We start from the raw sequence: 25,484 nt of genomic DNA on the forward strand, positions 1-25,484 counted from the left end.
AGCAAAAATATTGCTTAAAGCATTTCTAGATTAAAGAGCAGTCTTGAACTGACTTTGTGTCTTGGACTATAATCTCCTATTAACTGCATTTCTGGTGTCATAATGTTATTTAACAGAGGACAGTTGTTCAGCAGCCTTAATCACATGTAATATTGTACAATTAGCAGACTGTTCAACAAAGGCTTCAGCCTCAGCTTTTTTTCATGAAATATAAAGCAGCAACACAATTTCCATTTCCTCTCTTTGCATGAACTCACCAACTCGTTACAAAACACATACAAAGAGATGCCTAATAGCTAAGAAGTATGTCTGATCCAGAACAATGAGATGATCTATCTCAGCTCTGTTAGGAAGACAATGTACAGGCTCCTGGACTGAGAGCAGCTTGCAGGCCTCCTGACACCCTCTGCAATGAAACTGGACAAATCACCTCTGTTTTCCCCACACACTTTCAGGTATTCCCTCTGTCAAGAAGGTAAATTCCTTAAGGCACAGACCGGTTTGCTATGCTGTTTGCACTGTACTTAGTTCTGAACGCTGGATGCAGTTGGACTCTTATTTCACACGAAGTACAAATAGATACTGCTGGATGTTACCGTGCTCCTTGCTATAGCATTGATGCACTTCGAGTTTTTTGGAAGTTCAGGTGAGGGTTTAATAGTCTGCCAGGGAAAGCAGGTTAAACCAACCCCAAACAACTCCTATGCAGTCCAAGAACTGCAGAACCTGGAGAAGGGTTCATTGGGAACCGATTTCAGACTCTAACATGGGTCGCTTTGGACCTGTCTGTTTTGAGATGGTGCCAGGAGATGACATTAAATACCTTTTCTTTATCTTGGAACAGAGTCATCATGTCATAAATTGTCAATGCCACTGTTACGAGAAGGTTTCAGAGGGTTTGATTGCTGTTATTTTCTTCGTTGCTTGACAGCAAGTCTCATTGTTTTTTCCTTGTAGAAAAAATGTAAGATGAAAACGGGTTGTAGCAAAGTTGACAAAGGCAGTGTACGGCACGCTTTGCAGGGAAGAAAAAGGACATTTTAGGCAACTTTATTACCACAATTACTTCGGTGCCGCTGTATTTACAAATCCTGGAACTTCTGTTGCCACTCGGGCCCTAAGTGGAAGGCAGCGCCTGGATGTGACCCGTGACACGAGCGCCGGGGAGGTGAAGGGTTCCGCGGCGGCTGCGACGTCTGTTCCAGCGGCAGCCGGGACGAGTCCGAAGACAGACCCGGGGCAGACAGCGGCGGGCGGGGAGGCACCGGAGCGGCATCTGCCCGCTCAGCGGGGCCGGGGGGCAGCCAAACGGCGCCCGAGCCCCCCCCCCCCTTCCCCCTCCCCCGCTAACGGCGCCCCGGTCTGCCCCCGCCCGCCGCCCCCCGTCTCCCCCCCGCGGGGCCGTAGGGCCTCCGAGGTCTGGGCGGCGGCAGCCTGGCCGGCTTTGTGCGGCGGGCGGCCTGCGTGCCCGCGGCGGGGGGCGCCGGGCCGGCGCCGCTTCAGCGCCCTCCGCCTTGTTTTTACGTGCAGCGCGGGGGCGGCGGTGCCCGCTGAAGCACCGGGCGCGGGCGGCCGTCGCTGGGCGCGGGGGAAGGCGCGGGAGAGGCTGGCGGGGCGCGGGAGCTGCCGGCGCGCCGGTCTCCCCCGCCGCGGAGGGACGGACGGAGGGACGGATCCAAACGGGCCGAGGGGGGGGGGGGGGCGTCAGAGCGAGCGGGCGGCTCCGAGAGGCGATGACAATTAGTCTTTAAAAATGGCTGCTTGCAAGCTGTCAGCTGGGACGCGGAGGGACTGTTAACCCTCCTCTCGCCTCTCTTTCCTGCAGGGCTAATCGCGGGGAGAGGATAAGAGCTCCTCAGCCCTTTCCTGGCCGCCGAGCCCCCCCTCTGCCCCCCCCCCCCCCGCCGGTGCGGGGTGCCGTAACGGCTCCGGAGCCCGGCCGCCCTCGCCTCCCATCGGACCGAGTGGCGAGAGGACGGCGCGGCCCCCGCCTCCCCGCGCCTCTGGCGGCCGCCTGCTGCGCCGCGGGCCGCGGGACTACAAAGGAGAAGGGGGAGCCGGGGGGCTGCATGAGCGAGGGTGGTGGGCGGGCGTGTGTGTGTGTGTGCACGCCGGTGGGGGGCATATCTGGCGAGGAGAAAACACAAGGTCAAGAGGCAGTTCTCCTCCTCCATGGAAGAAGATCGGAGCGATGAGCCCTGAGGAGGACGACGAAGAGAAGGGGCGGATGGCTGAGGGCTGCCGGGCTTCCCCTCGGGAGTGACGGGGTGCGGAGGGCTGAAGGGGCCGCAGGAGGCAGCGCTGGGGTCGGGAGGGAGGGAGGGAGGAAAGGGAAGGCGAGGAGGAAGCGGGGGGTTTGAATCTCCCTGGCTGGATTCTCTCTCCCCGGGGGAAGCTGCCCCTGCCCGGGGTGCGCGGGAGGCGCTGCCATCGCTGCCCGCCGCCGGCCGCGCCTCGGCCATGGCCCCCGCGGGCAAGATGGACCTGGGCAGCGCCGGAGCTGCCCCCGCGCCTCTGGGCGCCGGGAGACCCTTCCCCTCCTGCTGCTGCTGCTTCGCCTCGCTCCTGGATGTGAACAGCTGGCTGCTCTTCTACGGCTTCTTGTACCTGGCCCTCTACGCCCAGGTGTCCCAGTCCAAGTCCTGCGACAAAATCTCCTGCTTCTCGGGTCATTGTGTCAACTCTACCTGTGTCTGCGACCAGGGCTGGGTGGGAGACCAGTGCCAACACTGCCAGGGCAGATTCAAGTAAGTCTCTGTTTATTGCGATTCCCTTTTCCTCCTTCCTACACCCTTTCCTTGTCGTTTTCACTTGCCGGTTTTTTTTTTGGTTTTTTTGTTTGTTTGTTTTGTTTTGTTTGCTTTTGGGGTCTTGTGTTTGTTTGTATTTTTGGGTTGGTCGTTGTGGTTTTTTTGGCTTGTGTTTGCTGTGATTTTGTTCATGTGCGGTAGAAGTATGTGGCAGAGTTAAGGATGCAATAGGTTCCCTTCCTTTAAGAACACAGGATGCAGTCCTCCGAAGGAAAATTGTACCCGCTGGAAAATAGGCTGTTCCATTTGCTGGGGACAGAGAGACGAGGATAAACCGGCCTGAAGCTGTGTAGCTGCTGTCCCTTCCGGAATTGTCATGGAAATGACATGTGCACTTGATGGGGCTGCCCAGGGAGCAAAAATGACCAGTGGATTTGAATGACTTTTTTCTTCTGGAGAGTGAAAGTCTTTTGCTCATTCTAGTCTTCCTCTTTTTCAAAGTGCTTTAGCTAAGTGGGTATTAGTCAGGCACATTCAGGATAAGGTAAAGTGTAACTCAGTGAAATAGACATCACTCGGTGTACAGGTTTGCAGGAGAGGAGACACTGCGAAGTGTCAAACTGTAACATATTTTTGCAAAGGAGTGAGTGGTCAGTGAAACTAGAACTACCTTCTCATTTTTAAAAGTGGATGTGATGCCGAGTCATTGATCAGTATGAAGGAAGTGCACCCTGACACTTGCTTTTCTATATGTACTGGAAAAGAAGACTTAATTTATAGGGCTGTCACTTTCCCCCCGCCCCCTTTGGTATCAGTATAAAGTCTGACTGTGAAGAGTTCTATTTGCTGTTATTTTGCTATATAACCTTGGACAGGACATCTCATTTCATTCCCTTGTAAAACACCCCTTAAAAGCAGAAACTCTATTAAGTATATTGACATATATAGCTGGAAAATGTTCTAGTACCTAGCTAATAGCAATGCACTGGTGAGGCTGTGTCTTAGGGAATTCAAATTCTGTCTTTGGAAAAGTACTTTTAACCTGTTAAAAGTATCAATAACTGTCTCATCTTAAATTGTGTTTAAGTTTTGTTTTCTCTTTGGAGCAATAAAATTTAAGCCGTATAATTTATGTCTTTTTTTTTTAAACATTTAATTCAAGGTCACTCATTCCTAAATAAACAAAAAGTAAATCCAGTAACTTGTTAGCTTGGGACATTAAGGAGTAGTGGGGTCAGACATGTTGGCTGAAGTAATGTATATGCTGTAGAAAAAGAAAGAATGAATTGATCATATTTGGTGGATTCTATCAGTTTGATTATAACTTGAGTTATAAAGGTAATATCAGGCAAATATTACACATCTTTCCTGCATGTGAACTTGTTAATACAGTTTTAAGTTGGTCATTTGTTGCCTGTATGTATTGAGCACTCGGGGTTTGTCCTGTTCTGTGGAACAATGGGCTAATTGCGTAGGGATGGAGAGTGAGGAGAGGAGGCCCAGGTGAATCTGTGTGTGAGGATCTGCAGGAGACAGGCTTGCAGAGCTGCTATTTCCTTCCTTTAAAGGGATTACTTGTATCCTTCTTTGTTTCGATGCCACTCACAACAGACCCTAACAGTGCAAGGATGGAAGCACATTTTAATTTCTTAAATTTCAAAGCTTGTGGTGAACCAGTATATTCTCTGAATGGTTACTGAAGCCTTTATCCAGTCCTTACGGGTATTTGCTTGATCATTTGTTAAAGCATTTATGTCTTTTCACTGGTTGTATTTGTCGAGTGAGGAGGCACAGTGGGTTAGGCTCTCACTTCTGGTAGAAAGTTAATAATCCATCCCCACCTAGAGGAAGTTCTGCCTGAATGTTATAAGGGCACCTCTTCTGAGCTAAGCTGACACAGTGGTTAATTGATGTGCTATTAGGAGCTTTGGTGAAATCGGAATAGATTTCTCATTAACTCCTTTATATTCTTTCATACTTAGCTTTAGAAATGACACTGACGCGTTGTGATTTTCATTATGGAAGTAAGTTGTTTCTGTTATGTTGGAGGCCTGTTTTTTACTGAGGATGCTTTCACAGTGATATCTTTTATAGCTCATCTGGAATCTTTATTCTTAGAAGTAAAGTGTGCTCTGCAATGAAAACAAGCATTCTGCAATTTAAAGCTTTTTCAAGTCCTGTGAGTTGGGGATGGCGTGAAATATGTTAACGTGTCTTACAACACAAGCAGGAATTCGGAGTGGTTGTATTTTGCATCCTGAAAATTCAGATGGGGGCTGAAGGGGGTGGTGAATCAAGTATTTCCAGCTGAAGAGTTGGAAAAAGGATGCTAGCCTGCCTTATGGCCAAGTGATTGAGGAACTTTCTGACTTCTGTGGCAATTAACAGTTTGACTTATTATTGTGGACCATTTGCACGTTGTTTCTGTGTCTGTGAAGTGTGAGTGTCTGCTTTATACATAAGTAGCCATGGCTGGACTTTTGCAGCAGTGGTGCTTTCCTTTGACAAGTCATGTTGGGTGTGTATCACTTCTGCAGCAGTTGGCTCTATCATTAAGAAATGTTTATGAAGAATGTTTCAGAATGAGGACAATTGAGAAGTGTGTTTGGCTATTAAAACTGCGTTAACAAGTAATTTATGGGTTGTAGACACAATCTATACAAAAGCTAACAGAGCCTTGTTTATTATTCTAAACGTTTACAGTGTTTCAAAGTTTCAGCAGTTTGAAGTGCCTGGGTGGGTCTGTTTAGGCAAGATCAACACTGAACTTTTAGTGACCTAAAGTGGACACCAGTGAAACCCGTTTTCTGTCAGTAGATTATTTGATTAGTTGAGGGAAATAGTTTGGGGTTTGTGTGTTGTGTGTGTGTGTTTGTTTGTTTGTTTGTTTTTTTTTTTTTTTTTTTTTTTTTTTTTGGTTAAGGGTAGGCTTAAAATGCTTGAAAATAAAAAGGTCTTTATTTTTCTTCATACAAGTGAAGTATGGTTATTTTTGCTGTTCTGGGAATGAGTGACTCACATTAGCAAGCATCAGAAACATTATCATAAGAGAAATACTCTGCCTAGGGGTAACTTGGGACCATTAAGTCTTTGGTGAGAGATGTGTAGTAATTGTGGCTTTGTTTCTTTTCTAGACTGAGAAATAACAACATAGAAGGGATAAGTCAGGAATAATTGATCAATCTTAGTAAGCAGGTATCAAAAGTAATTGACAGTACTATGGTAACCTTGCCTTTTCCCTGTAGAAGTACTGACTGAGTAGATACAAATGCTGCTCTGGACTGGATGAAAGGGTGGGTGGGGAAAAATGGGCAAAAAGATTCTCTAGAACTATTTTATTACTCTTATTTATCAATTTTTGTGTTTACTCCTTGTGTTGTGAAGCATGTGGTAATTCATTATATAAATGGAAGTGTTGCTGTTCTTACTGCATTACATTCACATCTGTGTCAGTCACTTTTCAGAATGATCTAGGCCTCAGTGAATTATTTTACTTTTTTTTTTTTTTTTTTTTTTTTTTGGATGGATATCTGAATACAATTCTGACTTATTCCCTTCTCTCAAATATTTTTCTTTATTTTTTTCTTCCCTTCTGCTCTGACAAAAGGCAAAAAAAAAATATTATTTTTTGCCCTAAATAATAAAAAAGGAAAATTTAGTTATAAAAAGAGAGAGGAAAGGAATCCTGTCTGCCTGCCTATGGAAGACAGGGGAAAGATAAGAAAGCTAAAGGGTGAGTAGGTTCTACTTTTATAACGGGGAGCTTCAAACAACATGGTGCCCAAGATTTAAACAAAACCACAAGCATAAAAGCACAGTGTCTGCTTTTATTATGATAAATTGATTTATTAACAAAATGAAGCTTTTAATGCTACATCTGCCACACTTTCTTCCCCTGTCCTACACCTTTGAATTTGTTGGTCAGTTACAGTTTTCACGATACAGGTTTGGGCAGAAGGGAGAGGGAAATCCTGCCCCGATGAGTTGTGTTATGATGCTCCAGGGAATTCAGAGAGACAAACGTTATGAATGGCCCAACTGCATGAAAAGCTGCAGTCACAGCTTCTACATATTTAGATGTCAAAGTCAATCAATCTTGAGATGCAGCACTACGGGAAAAGGATTTTCATTAGTTTTCCTACTCCCAGAAAGACTTCTTGGAAGAAAAAAAAAAGAGTTTTCCTCTAGGCGGCACAAAAAGTTGCCCCTTTCTCTAGCTCTGGTTTGTACACTGGTGTGTAGAAGAACATTAGAGAAAAAATTAGGATGAAACTGCTCTTCCTCTCAAGTTTTTGAGTACCTGAATCAATGGAAATATCATCTTCTAAAATGCTGTCTTTGAAGTAGATTGTGTCTCCAGATGGTTACTGTTGTTTATGTGGTAACTTGTGAGCCCCAACTGGCATATGTAACAAAGGAGGCTGTACAGGACAGGTGAGCACCTTGGAGTACCTCCGCTTCAGTTAATCTGCTTTGCCTAGTCCTAGATATCTGGTTGTTATGGAGAGATTAAGAGCAAATGGATCTGTTTTATTATTAAACCTTATCTCCAGATGTTCTTATTGCACTGCTAAATTACCTCCTGCATGTTCTCCTTAATTTCTAGAGCTGCTATAAAAGGTTCTGCATTCTTCAAGGACAAAACAATTTCTGAGCACGAGGACCTTCACAACTGAAATGTTAAAAAGGGTATCAAATTTTATTATTTCAGACAGCATCCTTATTTCTGTCTAAAACTCTCAATTGTGCTGACTCACAAAAGTGTCCTGAAATTGCAGATTGTAAATGAACAATAATATTGTATAAAAAGTGATCTTTAGAAACAAGTTCTAGCTGCAGCCACTTGAAATTCATGCTGCTGTGAAAAGCTGTGACTTTATCCTTCATGCTCCTCTGATTACATCTTTCTGCTTCTTATGTAAGCATTAATATTCCTTCAGAGAGTTCAAAAGTATCAACAGGAACATGTCTCCCCACCTTCCAGCCAACTTCTTTTTTTAAGCCGGCTCAGTTTCCTCATGTTACTTCACTCACTTAAGTTTCTTGCTGACCCAAATGAGGTAGCAGGAATGAGCAGGTGTGGATGGGAAAAAAGTCCCTTTTACAAGTGGTATAGACTTGATTTGCCTTAATTTTAATGTGAAACAAATCACCATTAAACTGGTGCAACTTATATTATACAGGGTGAAATCCTAAGTCAGTCGTTCAGTTACAAAATTGCCTTTGTCATCAGCATAGCCTGTATCTGATTCAAGACATGTGCCTAAGTATTCTTATTGACATCAGTGGAATTGTGTGTGAGATTTTACCCTGCAAATTGCCTTTTTATAACTCAACATGTGAATGTTAATATAATTAAACTAGTAGAAACATCAGTGATTATGATTTTATCCTTATAAAATGGGATCTTTATTTAAATTTATTTTAGTGGTGATTCTTTGAAAAATATTTCTTCCAATGTGACTTATTCTCTCTGTGCTAACATTTTAAAATACAGTGATAGCTGATATGATAAAGAGGTTTTGAATTTGTAAGGACTTAATTTTTTATCAAAATCTTGTTTTGAAATGTAGAAGCCTGAGCCATGTGACCATACCAATCTCATCCTACAAGTTAAACAATCTGCAGTGAGAAGTGGTTTTTTTGTGAAAGTAAAGCTATCTTTTTAAAACTTAAAAAAAATATTTTTATTAGTGTATTTTTGTTGTTTTTTTAATACATCCTATACAGAATGATTTAAGTTGGAAAAGACCCATAAGATCAGAGTCCAGCTGTTAACCTAATACTACCAGGTCCACCACTAAACCATTTGAATGTTTTTTCCATATTTTTTTTTTAGTATATAGACAAGACCGAATGTTCTTAGAGCTTGTCTTATGCAGGCTGTAAGGTAATGGAATTAATTTCTGAGTTGAACATGTGTTTTAGAAAAGCATCTGCACATGTCTGAAGACACTTCCACTGACTGAAAGCTCATTACAGACTTTCAGAGTTCTTGCATTGCTTAGTTATCAGCACCATTTGCTATAACCAGCAAAATCAAATGTATAATCCCCCATCCAGAAAAATCTACCTTACCTCATTTTTTGTCTCTTTAAAATTCCCTGTTTTCTCATGGTTTGAGATTGGCCTTCACTGCAGAGCCTTCAGTAAGTCAGGTCTGTGTTCCCTGTGTCGGTGAAAAAAGGGTCACGTTTGCTTCACTTAGAATGGAGTAAGAGTGTTCCTTGTCTCAATATAGAATCATTGAGGTTGTAAAAGACCTTTAAGATCGTCAAGTCCAACCATTAACCTAAGCGCTACCAAGTCACCACTAAACCATATCTCTAAGCACAAAACAATTTTTTCCATACTTGATTGCTGGCTTGGTTTTTAGCCTTCCTTATTTTTCCTCATTCCTGAACTATGAATGTCAGAACTAGATGCTTGTTCTTTTGGTAATGGTGGTACTGGTGAAATGTAGAAGCAGAGTAACCACTCCTCTGCTGCTTGGTGTCCTGCTGTGTGCAGCTGCAGAGAGCGCTTCTAAGCTTAGCACTGTGCTGGCAACGCCGTTCATTATTTTCTGCCTCACAAGTCTTCTCAGAGTTGTTGCATCCTCAGTATCGAGTGATTGATTATGTGGCCCTGCTTTTCTCGAGCTAGTCTGTGTACTGAACACAGCCTCCCCTATGTGGATGGCATTTCATTGTGGGGCTACAGGCATGTATGTGTTTGGGATGGAACTACGATCTCTTAAAAAGACCACTCTTCCTTGCCCCCAAGCAATAGATAATTAACAATGTACAGAGTCCCTTTCTGTGTGGAACTCTGAGACCATCTATAGGACTGAATCCAAATGCAATTTAGGCAAAATTCTGGAGTCTAGTTTGTTTGTGGAGTAAGCAGTTAGTTACTTAAGCAAATAAGTATGGGAACAGATGGCTGATGACCCTGTCAGGTCTTAAGACAGCACCAAAAGCTGGTTGCCATTGCTATGGGTGTCTAAAAAATTCAGTGTGTCTAAAAAGGATACATAAATGTCTATACTGGTTAAAGCATTTAGTATTTATTATGTTTTAAATTTAATTTGGCGCATAAGTAGTCTTACACTGTGCACCTCTTACTTCCTTTAATGAAAAAGGAGGCACGGTGATCATATTTTGGAAGGCATTACTATAGCTCTTGTCACCTTTTAAAAATGAGTAAGAGTAGTTTTTAAGAGATCAGTCTGTCACACGGCACTAGAAATTGATTTAATTGTACCAAAATGTAGGGAGAAAAGGTAGGAGGTAATGTGAGATGCTGCAGGAATGTCATTGGGTTATTCTTACACATACTAACTGAAGTGCTGGTGGGAAAAAAAAAAAGCCCACAAAACAAACTTACTTTAAAACACTACTTCATAGACAACAAAAAAATACTTTGGAAAATGCATGCAGTACTGAAGAATATCTGTCACTGTCCATGGAATTTATTACTAGCTGTATAGTCCAGTCTTGGAAAAGATGCTACAAAAATCATGTAAGGAGGAATAAATTATGATGACACCTGAAAACATGGGTACTTCAATGAACTGCAACACTTAAAAGTAATAAAGGAACTATAGGCAAAACTAAGTAGCCTATAAGCAAAGTGTATGTTTTCTTGTGAGGTGGATGAGCAGTGGGAATTTTCAAACTAGTATTACAGGTTACCCTATGCGTTTTTAAAGGCGTATAATGAGTGGACCGAAGAGTCGCAATGATTTCAGAGCTCCGTGTGGAGTAAAACCCTAATGAGAAATGATGGATCTGAGCTCAACGCTGTCTGTTATTTCATGTTTATTCACAAGGTACAAGAATTGCATTTGGGTTTGATGTCTCCTGCACACAGAAAAACCTTAAGCTTTTAGACCTCTGAGAAATAATGCAGCCACCAGGTCTATTGACTATTCTATATACCTATATATATATAAATAAAAATATATATTTTATAGGGTAAAGTAATTCATAAAGTGTCTGTTAATGCAACAGTTTTTTGCAAAAAAACAAATTCACTGTAAAATCTCTCCCCAAATTTAAAAGAAATCGATTCCAGGATCTGTTTGAATCGGTATTTTATATTTCTTTCTTAAGGATGGAAATGTGCTACTACCATCATATGATGGCAAAATATCTAGTTTGTTCATGCTAATGATGTTTAGAAAGAAGCTAGCCACAGAATATTTCCAAGTTTTAAGTAGCACGTGTCTGAGAACCGTGATTTAGGGAGGAAATTTTGAAGCCAGGATCTAAGACTACCTGGCAATGGAACAACTACTGAAGTACTTAAAGACCAAGTGCACATAAAATGACACTTAGTGTCTATGTTTACTTGTGAATTCCTTCCATAATTTATGTGCTCCAGTGTCTCATCTGTAAGAAGAAAATAACGCCTCCTGTAAGGTTAAAGACTTGAGGTGACCCATCAATGTAATGACGAGGAACAGCTAGTAAACTAGTTACCATTTTAGAGAATGCATTTCTTGCTAGAATATGACAAATACTATGGCATGAAGTAATGTTGTTCAAACTGCGCTGTATATCTCAAATAAGTAAAATTGCTTCCTCGTTAGGTCAGATGGACCTAAAACTTGCAAGCAGTCTGTATTATTGCAGAATATTTGGAGAATAACTTGTTCTTTTATTCAAGAGAATTCTTGGAAAAAAAATTGTACTTTGACTGTCACATAAGATTTTTATTTTGGAAGGTAGAGACCCCCAAAGACCCAACCCCCAACCTTGAATTAAATGTTATAAACAAAATATTGTCATATGCCATAGTACTAAACAGATACTTTGAAGAGTTACTGCTCTACTTGTATGAGTACAATGTTTTGTATTAGTTACTGCATTCCTATAGCCATCTTGAAGAACCATGCATTCCTAATTTTCAGAATGATTGAGTTATGTTATTACAGAATTGTGGGTCTGATTACAGTCTTTAAATGTAGATTTTTATTATGGACATGCATTTTTATTTTATTTATTAGATGTATGTTTGTTCCCATGGTTTTTTAATTTTCAGCTTGTTCTTTGTTGTCTTGGAGGCTAATAACTTGCCTTCAATGAAAAAGTGGATCATGTTGAGTATGTTAGGTAACTATTGGGATGTAGGAGCTGGGACTGAAGAACAATCAGAAGTATCACAAAAGGACCAGATTTCAACTATGTACATTACCACTTGCAGCAGTAAAGTGTGAGCAGCAATGGTTTTGGTCAAAATCCTGGGAGGAGAGCTGGGGTTAACGATGTCCTTAAATACTCTGGTGAGCTTTGCAGAAACTTTCTATTCAAGGTGTAAGTAAACCATGAGGCACTGTGAATCAAGAAGACAAATGGGCTTCGTTGATTGCAGCCCCCAGTCCAAGGACAGAGATAAATTAGCCAGAAAAATATCTTGCTAGTCATGCTGCATTTTAAATTACTTTCCTTTTCATAATAGATAGTAGTGATGAATAAAATATGGTAAGCTTAATTTTCTTGATAATGCATCTCAGCTTTCAAAATTCAAGAAATCTTTGGTGTAATCTGACTCGTATAAAGGAACACTTGATAGTTCCAGCTTATTAGTAGAACTGAAGTACTGATTAATCCAGCTGCAGTATAATTTGCACCTTTAATTGTTCTCTTTTTTTAATCTATAGATTAGTTGGGTGTGTATGTAAAAATATGTATTCCTCATAAAGAAAATGCAGAATGATAAACCAAAACAAACACAAAATTGCTCACATTCATGTTTGTGTGTGCAAGCTCAGTTGATGAATGTACTTTGGAGGTTACTTGACAATCAGATGTATATGGGATATATGCAGGATGCTCCAAAGCAGTTATGGGGAAGGGGGAAATAACCTGTGCATTTCATAGGAAGTATCATAGAGCTGCTGTAATTAAGCTGTGTACTTCTGTAGTCCTTTTGTATCAGCAGATCTATTTTGTTTGCTTCTTAAGTCAACTGAGGCTTTTCTAAAAAGTAACTTAAAGCATTGAACAGGAGCTAGAAGGTGGTCTTGAGAAATGACAAATACTTGATCAATAGCTGCTTTGGAAAAAATACAACTTGCACTTGTGTGCACAACTGTAATATGTTAAGACAACTGTTAGAAAAGATTTTTGCAGATGTTTTCTAAAACCTAATGGTGATATAAATATTAACTCCAGAACATTTGTATTTAAATCTTTGGGTTTTTTTATTTCCTGGGTATTTTTTAATAGCATGTAACTTTGTGGGAATAATCTGTAAGCATCTATTTTAAAAATCAAATTGACACAATTTTTTTAGAGCTTTTAATTTCCAAAATCCCTATACTGTGTTCTGTATTCAAGGAAGTACTTGCCTCTACACATCTGTATCATGCTTTTTATCTGGCTTAGTTAAGCACGAAGTAGGAGTTTTGTGATGATGCTTTAGACTGACTGTTCCAAACACATACTGTGTGTCGTTCAGTGAGTATATGGGGGGCATACCTGTTAATGCAGGTATAAATGTTGATATAGGTTAGAGGTTGATGAATACTTAGAGAATTGATCTTGGAAGCTGTCCTGCATTCAAATAAGGCAGGGAGTCAAAGTTGGGCTGAGTCTGTAGTTGGTCTATCTTTTTTTTTTTTTTTTTTTTTTTTTAAAAGCAGCCAGGGGGGATATTGTAACTTACGTTGTTTATGTTGTAACTTTCTAATCTCCAAGCTTCCTTGTTGGCTTTATGTAATTCTCTGGGTATGGAGGTAATTACTATGCTGCAAGTCTGGGAGAATGACGAAGGTAACATGCTAATTTTAGTTGACCGCACCAGATCTTTAGTAGAAGAAATATTCTTTGTTGTCCTCATGGTTATGCAATTGGAGGCTTAGACTTCAGTGTACCATATCACTTATTCTGGTGCTACTTGAAAGCATACTTTTTTTGAATAAAGCAACACTATTTGATAAAGGAAATTCTCAGGTATCTTATGTTTAAAAATTTACAAATCTTCAAGAAGCAGCAACTTTTGTGTTCTTCCTTCCTTTGTCATGTTTTTGAGTCTTTCTCTCTTTCAATTTCTCAGTTTTTATTTTTTCTGTTTAGGTTGCTTTGTTTTGTTTTTAACAGACCAGAAGTATTTAGGAGGCTTTCTGAGATGATGTCAACCTATAATCTAACAAGTTCTGCAAGCTCATCTTCAGTATATCATGTATTGATGAAGTATATGTGTTCTGATTATATAGTTTAAACGATAGGATGACTTTATTTTGTGGTTGTTTCTGTTTTTAAGGACAGCTGATCATCCTTGTTGAATTATCTGTTCTTTGCTTATTACATTCTTCTTGGTAGCATATACTTGCCTTATAGTTAAGATGATGTTGTAGTCTAAAAGATCTTGTCATTGCTTCCAAAGAAAAGTGGAAAATGCTCTTAAAAATCTGGATGGAAAATGTCTGGGAACCTGCAAACCATGGCTTTGAAGGAAATTATGGAACTGAGGTTAGGTTTGTGTGTAAGAATATTGCTGTGTAGAAGAAGTTGCATATTCTAGTCAATACATACTAGCATTACATGTATCTATTTGTGCATGTGCTCATCACCATAGGCTAGTAATATTGTTCAAGGCATCTCTGTACTAGAGTTCAGTGGTAACCTCGGTTACAGGCTGCACGAATCTGGCCTGCTTGTTGCTGTGAATCTTAAGGGTGGATTTTTTTATAACAGGTATGAGATTTTGGAGGATATTGTCTGTGCTTAGTAGTATCAGAAGGATTTTTAGTTTGTTTCTCCTGCCCAATACTGACTCTTCCTTAGTCCAGATTCACTTCTGCAGTTCTTGAGGGTTTTGTGTGCCTGTATACTTTGTGACTCCTAAGTTATTAGCTCGGGCAGCAAAGGAAAAATTGCATAGCCGTGTGGATACGTGTGTTGTCTGCATATCAGAAATACTGTATGTCTGCTCATCTAATTAATCATGTTGAAGTTTCAGGAGGGGGAAATAGACTTCTTCAGAAGTAATTTTCAGAAGCTATGTGGATAATGAATGCAGTTCATAGGTTCCATGTACTTGCAGAAGTATTTGCTTGAGGTGGGATTTGAAAGAAACTCTCTAAGGAGGTCACTCCATGCAAAGTAAGGTGTGTTGTAGAAACAGGTGAAACCTGAGCATGTTCACAAAAGAGGATTTTGGGCTTGTAATTGATTCAGGATAGGAACTTTTTTATATTTTTTTGAGACAGGTAAACTTTTATGATGGTATATGCCATCAGAAAGCATTCATGGACTTAGTGGCAGTTCTAGGATAAAAATGTAATATAAATATTAATTTAATAATTTAATTCATGTCAATTGCTATTTAATAAAAATATTAAGAAAAAAAATTTTATTAAATTTATTTGATTTCTGTTCAATTAGTGTTTATTTTATAACAAGGAGTAAGAGTGTTCATAACTTTGCACTTGCAATTGGACTGCAGGCCTGACTCAGTTGTTACAGTCTTAAGATGTAATTAGTCTCTTTAATTTGAAGGTGAAGTTCAGGAAACTTGTATAATGGAATGGAGAATCAGACTGTTAAAATTATGTGTATATGAGAATAGTGCATCTTTCATGTATAGGTGGTAAAATGTTTGCTATCCTGCATTTTTTTAAAAAAATATGTGTATGTATGTACTTACGCATCACCTTGTAATATTGTAACATCTTGAGTTACTTTGCCTATTGTATTTGTCTTAATTTTTAAAAAATAGACCAAAATGAAGGAAAACAAAATTTCCCAATAAAAGAATGTAAGGATAATTATAGAGAAGAACGACACTGACAATCAGTGTTTGTGATACTTCATGCCATATGCTTTTGAAGTTTGTATGGCTGGATACAATGAGTCCTTTTTAGATGGATTTTTAAATGATACAAATAAGTTGGTGAAATAATCTTTTCACCTAATTAACTTTATGGGACTGCATTTATCTTCCTCGTACTTTTAGAATCAAGGTGTTAAGTTTTCTTCCAATGCTGTGAATGTCTTCATTATATGAACAGTTCTCATAGGTGTGATTGAATTACATTCCCGTTGCATTCAGAAGGAAAAATATTTATGAACTGTCTGCTTTTAGTTAGAATTGTGGTTCCAATTATTTTCTTTGAGTTAGAGATGTCCAAGGGAACACTCTCCTTAAGCATGTTTTATACATGTAAAGAAAGAGTAATGCTAGCTTTTGCTTAAGCAAATTTTCTATCCTCTCTTAAAATATTTTTAATTTGTCCTTGTCTGAAGCTTCTTTAGAAAAATGTATCATGAAATCTCTGGGAGCTTTACTGTGTTTGGATGCAGAAGAGAAATTAGAATCCTATCATGGAACAGGATGGGCACTTGGAAAACAAAACAGTAACTGGACTATGGGGTGTGACTGTTCTTTGGGAGTAGCTGGGTTTTGAATTTATGTTAAAGAGCACAGAAGGAAAAGCATTCAGGATGTTTGAATTAGGGTTGATGTGCTGAAAGGTAGGAGAAAAAAAATCTTAATATATGTGGGTTTTTTTGTATAACTGGTATGAAATAAGAATACTTGATTTTATATGTGTTTAGTCCTGTTTCTGTTGCTTCATCAAAGTAATGTAACATCTTATTTTATTAATTCTCCTCCTGGTTGCAATACAATAGCAGTATATGCATTACTTGGTAGTATATGTATTTGTCAGGAATGTCTGGAGCTGTTGGCATCATGGGAGACATTTTTTTTTCCTCAACCAATTTTTTCTGTTGTTGGTACTAGAAATAATGTGATATTCTAGGAATCAAGCAGCAATCTTTTGTAGGTGTCCAAAAATGTTATCAAAGTACATTCAGTTGTCTGATTTAGTGATGCCACCACCTGAAGCAAATCTGAAGCAAAATTCATCTTTTTATGTGTCTGATGGACTGAATCTACAGGATTGTATGAACAGAAAGGCCTTTTGTGTTAATACTTGTTGGTCAGATGCGTTTGTCGAGTTATTAGCAGTTAACTAAAACCTTTCTGGCTTAATGCTTTATATGTAGAGGGCCATTTCTGATTGAAATGTGTGGTAACTGAACATCTTCCAAAGGTTTCAAGTTTTTCTGCATTGGGGGGAAAAAAGCCCCAGGTAGAAAAGAAGTAAAGTTTATGAAGACCAGTAGATCTGATCAGCTTACCTTTTTCATCTATAGATCTATACTTTGGATAGTGCAGTTCCTGCTATCTGTATTCGGGAACTGTTATTTTTAGCAAACGCCATCTCTGCTCCAAGGGGTCTCATTGTGTTTAGAAAAATTCCATTGAGGGGGTTGCTCTGTTCAGTTCGAAGACCGAGGAAGGTCTTTTTGCAAAGAGTCCTGCAAGTACTTTAATGCCACTTCAGTCAGCCTTCCAGAGTCATAGATTTTTCCTGTCTGTGCCTCGGAAAAAGCTGTAGTTTCTTGCCTCATTCCAGATGGAAACCTTAGGCAGGACCTCTTATATGCTACTTGTGTATCATTCCCATACACAACTGTAGTGTTCTCCAAGAATCATGTAGACAAGTTAGCAATGGCTATCACTCAGTTGTGACTCTACATCAATTGCCTGGTGTCAGTTATTATTCTTAGAAGAATAACTTTTAGTCTATGTAATACTCAGGTAATTTACATGTAGAGCTTTATTTGCTTATCTAACATTCCTGTGGACAAATGCTAACTTCCTCAGGAAAAACTGAGAAGCTTGCTTATTTTCCAGTAGTTTTTCATATATTTTTTCCTGTTCATTTGGATGGATACACAAGCAAGTGTATCAAATACTATGAACTGTTAGTAGTCAGATTGTATTGTAATGGAATTTTTCAAACTGGAGCCTGAGAGAGTGGAGTGATCGGGATGAATTAAAGCTCAGTATTTGATGCCAGAGTCTGGTTTTATTTCTTCTTGAGTATCAAATCTTTGGGAAAAGCAATCTGAAAGTAAATAAATGCCCAACAATCAATAAGTTTGAGATCATAATGGAATTTTGAGGGGAAAAAATGTAAAACAATCATAAAAACTCTCCCTTGCAAAATGATAATCAAATCGATTTTTTTTGGAAAGCTCTGAAATGAGTACTTGGGCATTGTCCCTATCTGAAAACTGCTGTGTGATAGTGAGTTTGAGAATTTAATTTCTATGAAAAATGCTTTAGAGGTTTTCTTATTTATGCTTTCTTTTCCATATCTTTTACTGCTGTATAAATCTGCAGAGAAGTTGTGAATTTGTTTCATGTTGCTGTGTTGTGGTGAAACTACTTATTATGTCATAAACAGATTTAATTGCATAATCTAATGGGGGGGGAGAGGTGGCCTGAAGAGAGGGAGGAAACATGAACAGAATTAGAAATTAACAGATAAAAAAAGAGAAAGTTTTGTTACTAAGCTATACAAGCAATGCAGTACTTGGGAAATGCAGAACCAAACACCTAGTTTGTTTTTCCTTTAACTTAAATAATACTTGTAAATGACAGTTTACATATAAAGAAAAAAAATATCTAAATGACAGAAGGCTTTGTAGCACTGCTCACGGCATAGGCAACGTTTTAGCTATGTTAGTCTTTTCTTGCCTCAGCTACTGCAGTTCTGATTTCTTCTGAGCTGGCTCTGCTCCAGTGTGTATAAGCCCTGCAATAAAATACTTTGCTTTGTTTATGACTTAGATTCTATCAGCCTCTTGTGCATCTCTCATAAGGACTCCTGCTCACCTCAGCTCCGCTAAATGGGAGGAAAAGACAATTCAGCCCTGCCAGAGCTCTATTTTAATTGTCAGTCTCCCAAACTGTGAGGAACTACAATAATCATTAGCTCCAGAACCAGAGGTCAGAAACAATCTATAGGTCTTGGGTATTTTTTTTTTTTTTTTTAAGGGAGAAATATTGGAGCACGTTCACTCTGGATACAAGTTTACAAGTACGGACCATCAGCTCACTGATGATGGCCTTTCACCGCCAGTGCAGTTATTTCATGAAAATGTTATGTTTAAGTAATGACTGAACTATGTTTAACATAAAATTAGTGACTTAGATTATTAATTGGAGAACAATAAGTAGGACTTGTAAACTATGATTTTAATTTATAATTCTCCAGTTATCAAAGCTGTGTTACTTTTTTTTTTTTTTTTAACTTTTCTTCTCTAAGTGAGTGTTGCAGTTGTCTGAAACTGCTAAAAAGTTACAGGCCGAAGCAATGGGGTAAAAATGTTAGCTCTGAGCCTTACTGAAGAAGGAACAGGGCAGCAGGAAGTTTTCATTTACCAAAAAATAAAAATGTGACCAACACTGAGAATAAAAATATTAGAGCTGTCAAGATTGAACAAACATAAATGCTGAAGTTTAGTATTTCTATTATGGTTCAGCCTTCATAGGACATTATTTGGCCTTGCATTAGAAATTGCAAATAACAATTATTGTTGCATTTGTTCTGGGATAAAGGAAAATTATTTGATCCTTGTGGTATGTTAATTTCTAGTTGTCAGTTGTAGAGTATTGCAATTTTCTGTTATTTAAATGTAAGTTTTTAAAATTGCTAGGTGCTTTTGCCTCAGCATGTGAATTTTTATTTTAACATGAAGCTTCTTGATGATGCCTAGTTCCCAAAGTATTTTTAAACCTTTTCAAGTGCTTTGATTTTTTTTGCTAATGATTTGCCTGCCTTCTCAACGTTCTGGCAAGTTGGGATTAATTAAGAAGGCGGGCAAGTTGGGATTAATTAAAATGGCTTGTCTGTAAAGCAGCAGGGATTTGTATGAGTTTAAAGGTGAAGTCTTGCATATAAAAGCAAACTATTTCTAAAACAGATAAATCTGTATATACGTGTGAGTATGGAACTGCTTGTAATTTATGTATGTATAAACAAATATACTTGAAAACAGAATTTTCTGGAGTCTACGTGGAAGTCCAGATGCCATGCTGATAGTTGACTTGAAGCAGCTACCCTGTGTACTGCAAACCTTCCCTTATCTGGGGTTAGTGCCTCTAGTCGTTGTGCTGCTGAATGAGCCGGCAGGAGAAGGATCAACAGTTCCACCTTCTCCTTACATGCTCATATTTTAAAATACAGTTCTGTGAGCTGTGTTCCGAGATTGCTTATCAATATCTCTAAGGAGTGAGGTAGGCAGATTCACATATCAGGGTAGACATGACATCCAACTTGAACCGATTATGTCCTTTTAGGAATTCCTGGAAGCACAGCTGTCGAAGTTCACAGGCTGCAAGGTGGAAAAAAAATAATGTGGCTGTTAAGAACAGCTGTCTTCAGGACCGGGCAGCAAAGCTAAGCATTTTGAATTACAATTTAGGTTTGAATACTGCTCTTACCCTACTTCAGTCTACAAGCTACTCTCTTCTTCCTTTCCCTCAGGATTTCTGTCTGGTGTTACCAGCCAGACTGTTTGAAATTGCTGGTTGTTGACATCTCTGCAAAGGATTAATCTCTCTCTTCCCCCACCGTTCCCCTACCCTTGCAGGATTTACTGCTCTAGTCCATGTACGTTATTTTAGGGGCAAAGGCATCACTTGTTTGCAGGGACATAAAAGCTGTGTGAAAACATAGTTTAATGCTTCTGGTTTTTTTAATTACGAAAGTAAAATCAAGCTTTGGCTACCTATATGTGGCAAACACACAGTTCCCCTTTATTATGCTCAGAGACATTTTATATGGAGGGGGTGTTATGTACTTAAATAAATAAAAGAACAAAAGAAAACCATCCCAAACCCCTGTGAACAACTCTAGCAGAAAAATCTGAAACTTGATCAGATATTTTTTTAAACTATCCCTGTAATGACTTTGTATACATGATTTTATCACCTTGATACATGATTATTTTTGTATATAGTCCCTTGTCCAAAAGAGCTATTCTCTCTCTGTTTACTTTTCCTTTTATCCTCTTTGTACATACAGAGCATGTCATATTTTTACCTTGAACTTCATTGCACCAGGATAAGTGCCTTCTTCCTAGGCTTTTGTTTTTTCCAGTCACTCGAATAGCATTCTCTGTACATGTTCCAGTTTAATCTTGCCTATTCTGTTTCCTGGGTATGGCTTTGCCTGTCTCCTGTGCTACGGTACTATTTCTGCCTGACTGCTTCTGGAAATCTCACATCTGGATCACTGCCTGATCGCTGGAAATCCCATACTGTAGGATCATTTATCTTTCTTTTTCTCTCTTTTTTTTTTTTTTTTTTCCCTTTTCTTCCCCCCCTCTTGGCTGTATCTCATTGGTGGCCTATAGTCATTCTGCTGTTTTAATTTTCTTCTTCCTTCAGTTAAAATTATTCCCTTCAATTCTAAGTGCATGATTTTACAGACTAAATTATTAAATTTAATCTCTTTTCTGTAAGTCAAGCATCAACATCACCTAATTCTTTGCATGGAGTATATTCATCTCTAACAGTATCAACAACTTCATGCCATCAATATATTACACCAGCACGCTTGTGTTGTCATTATTAAGTATCTTTTAATGTCAGCTTTTGACTAGCTCCGCTATCCAGTATTAATCCCCACATAGGCTGAGTGTTTTTTTTTCTTATGGGCAACCTGCTGGTCCCGTTTCTATGCAGCTTGTTACTTGCATTATGGTTCTCATACTTGATCTCCAGGTTTAACTAATTACACAGCTTATTATTGAGTCTCCACATAACGGTGATTTTCTTTATAGTTGTTTTATCAAAGATAAAGAGTGTGATGTTAATAAATTTATAATGCATTTCATTCTACTGTCCCTTCATCTATATTTTTAAACTATAAATTATAGAATAAGAAGCTAGACTAATAGATTATATTAATTCTGAGGAATTCCTTCCCTTTTTGCATTAAATTTAGGTACAATATTAGCTAGAATATGACAAATGGTACAGTTGAATTAGTTTAATAAAGTGCCTACTACTTAAGTTGCAAGGATGTCTTGGGTCTTCTGTTACCCAGTGTTCTTGTGTAGAGATTCTTGTCTCTGTTCTGGTAGGACAATAAGTTCTTTGAACTCTGTTAATTTTAACTGTGATATTATCCAATTCTATACACTTATTTCCATGAGCTGTCTTGCTTTTGCAAGATAATACTTTACATCATCATCCCGAGTGAGAACTTTTGAACACTTCATTGTTTTGTGTTACCTTTTATTTCTGTTGCCTCATGCTTCCTGATGTTTTTGTCAATTGTTTGACAAGTTTGCAATCATGTGTCTATATATACACACACTCATACAAACACATGATGTAACAAACTATCCTTAGCTGAGAACATTACTTTTTGAAACTTGGACAAGAATTGGTCCTTTTAGGATTATTAGTGTTACACACTAAAGCTCAAGTGTTCTGATTGTATAGTTGATTGCCTTGCCTTCTCATGTATACATTCCTAAAAAGAAAAAAGAAAAAAAAAAAAAAAAAAGGAAATTAGAACAGAAGGTAACGCTGAAAAAGTTACAGATTATAATCACAGCATCCCAGTTTATCTTTTAAGATGTAATTAGATATTAGATAATTCAAGGCTTGTTTTACAGTTCTTCATTAGATATGATGTTTTAACCTCACTTGGAATTTGGGCAGTATTTTAATTCTGACTTGAATTTCCACCTTAAAAAGCGATTTCATGTTGTCTGTAAGGTAAAAAGACAAGGTTCATCTCCATCGCTCCACAAATTGTATTTATTTAGAACAGAACATTAGTTGTGCTGAATATTACTAGAAATACACAAATTCCGTATTGTTTCCCTATTTCCTTTCTATCAATTAGCTTAATTATTAATTGCATAAATGAAACTATGAAATACTTCATAGTGTCTTATGAAGTGAAGAAACACTAGCTGTCACTTGGAGAGCAAGTTCTAACTGGTAATAACAAAGAAATAGTATCTACTTGGGTTTATGATCCCATGGCATGTATTTTGCTAAGTAGTTTGTGAAGATGCTTGTCTAGTTATTAAAGGTAACCATTTAATCAGTGTGCCTGACTAATCTTCATCTCAGGTTACAGCTGGAGTGCTATGGAGTATGTGCAGCTGCTCTGGCTGTTATATTATGTCCATATGGATACTCATAATGGTCCATCATGTATATAACACTCTGTTCTTTTTTTTTTTTTTTTTTTTCTCCTGCGCTAGAAAGCTGATGGAAAATTTAAATGAAAGTATCTAAGACTTAAGGATCATACATACTGGCTTAAAAAGTGCTAATTAGTTACACTTGGTACTTAAAAAGTAATTATGCAATTTGCCAATATGAAAAGCTGTGGTGCTGATGTGTTCTGCAGTAATGGTCCTGTTGTTAAGTACTTACTAAATCAGATGTAACAGGTGTGTATCTCTGGTTGCTGTGTTGTGAAAATAAGTAATTTGTGTTGGAGTTGTGTGACGGAGGATTTATAATCAATTATATGAGTTTTACAAAATCCCTCCCTGAGCATCAATAGTGTTTATACAAGAGAAGGTATTAAAGCGTGTATGTATTCAACAGTACTGTTCACAACTACCTGATTTTCATCAACATCACTCTCCTGAAAATGTATAGATGAAAAAAAAAACAACAAACCTTGCATGATCTGTCCACACCTCAGTTTTAAATGGTTTTTAGTACAGTTTTTCAAGAAAGGTTCTTTTGTTTATTGTAAGGGGTTTTGTAATGATTTGTGAGTAAACAAATCTCCTCTGTAATCCAAAGGAAATGGAAGTTTATGTCAGTGTACAACTGAATTATAAACTAATATACCACTTGTTTTGTGTATTTCTCTTGGTTTATATTTCAGTCTTTATTCCTTGTCAAAAGCAAAGAGATACAGTTTTATTACTGCAGAATGAACTCTCTACCCACAGTTGTAAGAAGAAAATAAATCATCTTTGGAGAGTTTTTAAAATTTGCTGTTGATGTATTTTACATGCTCATTAACTGTGACACTAGGGCCAGTGGATTAAAGGAATCTTAAAAGGAATGGAAACATCTAAATGGAAGAAGTTGGCAGACACAGAGATAAACCCAGATAACACTGTAAATCTTCTGGGTTTTGTGGTTTTTTATTTTTGTTTATTCATTTGTGAGATTGTGTCATTTAGAGCAGTGTGTAGCAGGCAGCTTTCTGGATGATGACACTAGCATTGCTGTGATGTCTGTCATCTTAAGATTTTTACCTCATTTTTAAAGGGGGAAAACCTTTACAGAGAAGATCAGGATATTATGCTGTTCTTCTTTTTGTGAAAGTTGACTACTTCTACTGGATGCATGAGCCAGGGAATAGCTGTTCCCAATAACTGTGAAATAAATATGGCAGCTGAACATCTACTGGGAACTTAAATTTTTGAGCTTTGATGTCTTTTTGAATAGAAGGTTATTTGAAAACATCTGGATTTATTCTCATCAAATCTCATTTGATAAAGTAACCTTTCATGATGGATTTAATGGACTAGTAGGAATGTCCATCTTTGTCCCAAGAAAAGAGGACTAGGCTGACTGTGCCTTTTTGATTTAATTAAGCAGGGACTTCCCCTTCTGGATCCTTAGGGGGCCCTTTGTCTGACTATTTATGTTTTTTTTCTGCTTTGCAACACACTTCCCATGCAGCAATCCCTGTTTGCAATGCCAGTGGTGTGTAGAGAATGCATACTATCCTTGTTAAATATTGCCATATTAAGCTGGAATCAACAGCTTTAGTGAAGCTTGCAGCCTGTAAGTGGTAGGTAACATAATCCACATGTAAAAATAACCCCAAACAGGTAAGATCTCTGTAACCTTATTTTACAGTTACTGTAATACATGATAATTTTTTTTTAGGAGGGCTCTAGTGTGAAACGAGAAAAGGAAAGGCTATGCAGATGTAGGGTTAGATGAATCAACATGTACTATATGCTGTATTTGGCACTCCTTTCCACATTGACCCCTGCACATCTTGGAGATGGGAACTTTTTGGCCTCTTTGTCTATGTGACAGGGGTGCATCTGGGACTTTTCAGTGTCGACCTAAATTATGCCATCCATCGTCTGTTTACTGGCTTTTCATTTAATTTGTCTTTCACATTGTGGCTTTTTTAAAAAGGAGTCACTTTCAGGCTATTTATTTAATCTTGTGCCTTCACTGTTGATTGTGCAGTTTCCTTGAAATCTGCTTTTCTCTTGACTGTCATGATGGAGGTTTCTCTTGATTTGAGACTCTCAGCTATTGTTATGGCTACTGTCAGTGTCTTGTTGAATATTTTGCTTACCAATGCTTACAGAAATCATTGAAACAACTAATCTTCATCCTTTTTCAGCAGTCATTCTCCAGTTGATTTCTTATCTGTGAAGTCTGTCTCTTGCTGCTGATTTTAAAACATGTTCTTCCAACTCAGCCTGTTTTATTTGTTTAAATAATCATGTCCATTCATCTACTGAGGTAATTAAACAGTTTTAAAAGTGTGTGGAACTCTAAATGTCCAACATTTCCAAAAAATGCCAAGTACATTAATGAAATCTCTCAGATGGCATTAAGATAGAGCCTTAGTATATTGTTTTAATGGTAAATTAATTAATCTCTCACACCATTGCACATTAAAGTAAAGAAAGTAGTTTTTTATTGTCTTATCAAGCTCTTTTGAATGAATCCACAGGTCAGGAGTCAAAAATGTGCAAGCAGACATAGGAAAAATTAGTCTTTCACATACTTTTTTGTAAAAGAAAGCATTCAAGAACTGTGTTAACTAATATCATGATATTTTTCATAGAAATTGTATGCCATGTAATCCAAACAGTTTGTGTTAGTATTATTATTACGTTTAAAAGTACTATGGCAAAT

General features: G+C 38.3%; 1 protein-coding gene across 8 annotated transcripts in view; it reads left to right on the forward strand.

Moving 5' to 3' along the window:
• The first annotated feature begins 1,394 nt into the window (after positions 1-1,394).
• ATRNL1 (attractin like 1) overlaps positions 1,395-25,484 on the forward strand; it is a 570,901-nt gene continuing 546,811 nt past the window's right edge. For all 8 annotated transcript variants that reach the window (XR_013930596.1, XR_013930597.1, XR_013930598.1 and 5 more), the window contains exon 1: positions 1,395-2,747. Coding sequence is in view for 5 of the 8 variants with exons in the window: in XM_080403249.1 (XP_080259375.1) it covers positions 2,461-2,747 (287 nt within the window). In the remaining 3 variants the exon portion in view is untranslated. The remainder of the gene's footprint in view (positions 2,748-25,484) is intronic.

Source organism: Falco punctatus, assembly GCF_963210335.1.
Source record: "Falco punctatus genome assembly, chromosome: 9".
NCBI lineage: Eukaryota > Metazoa > Chordata > Aves > Falconiformes > Falconidae > Falco > Falco punctatus.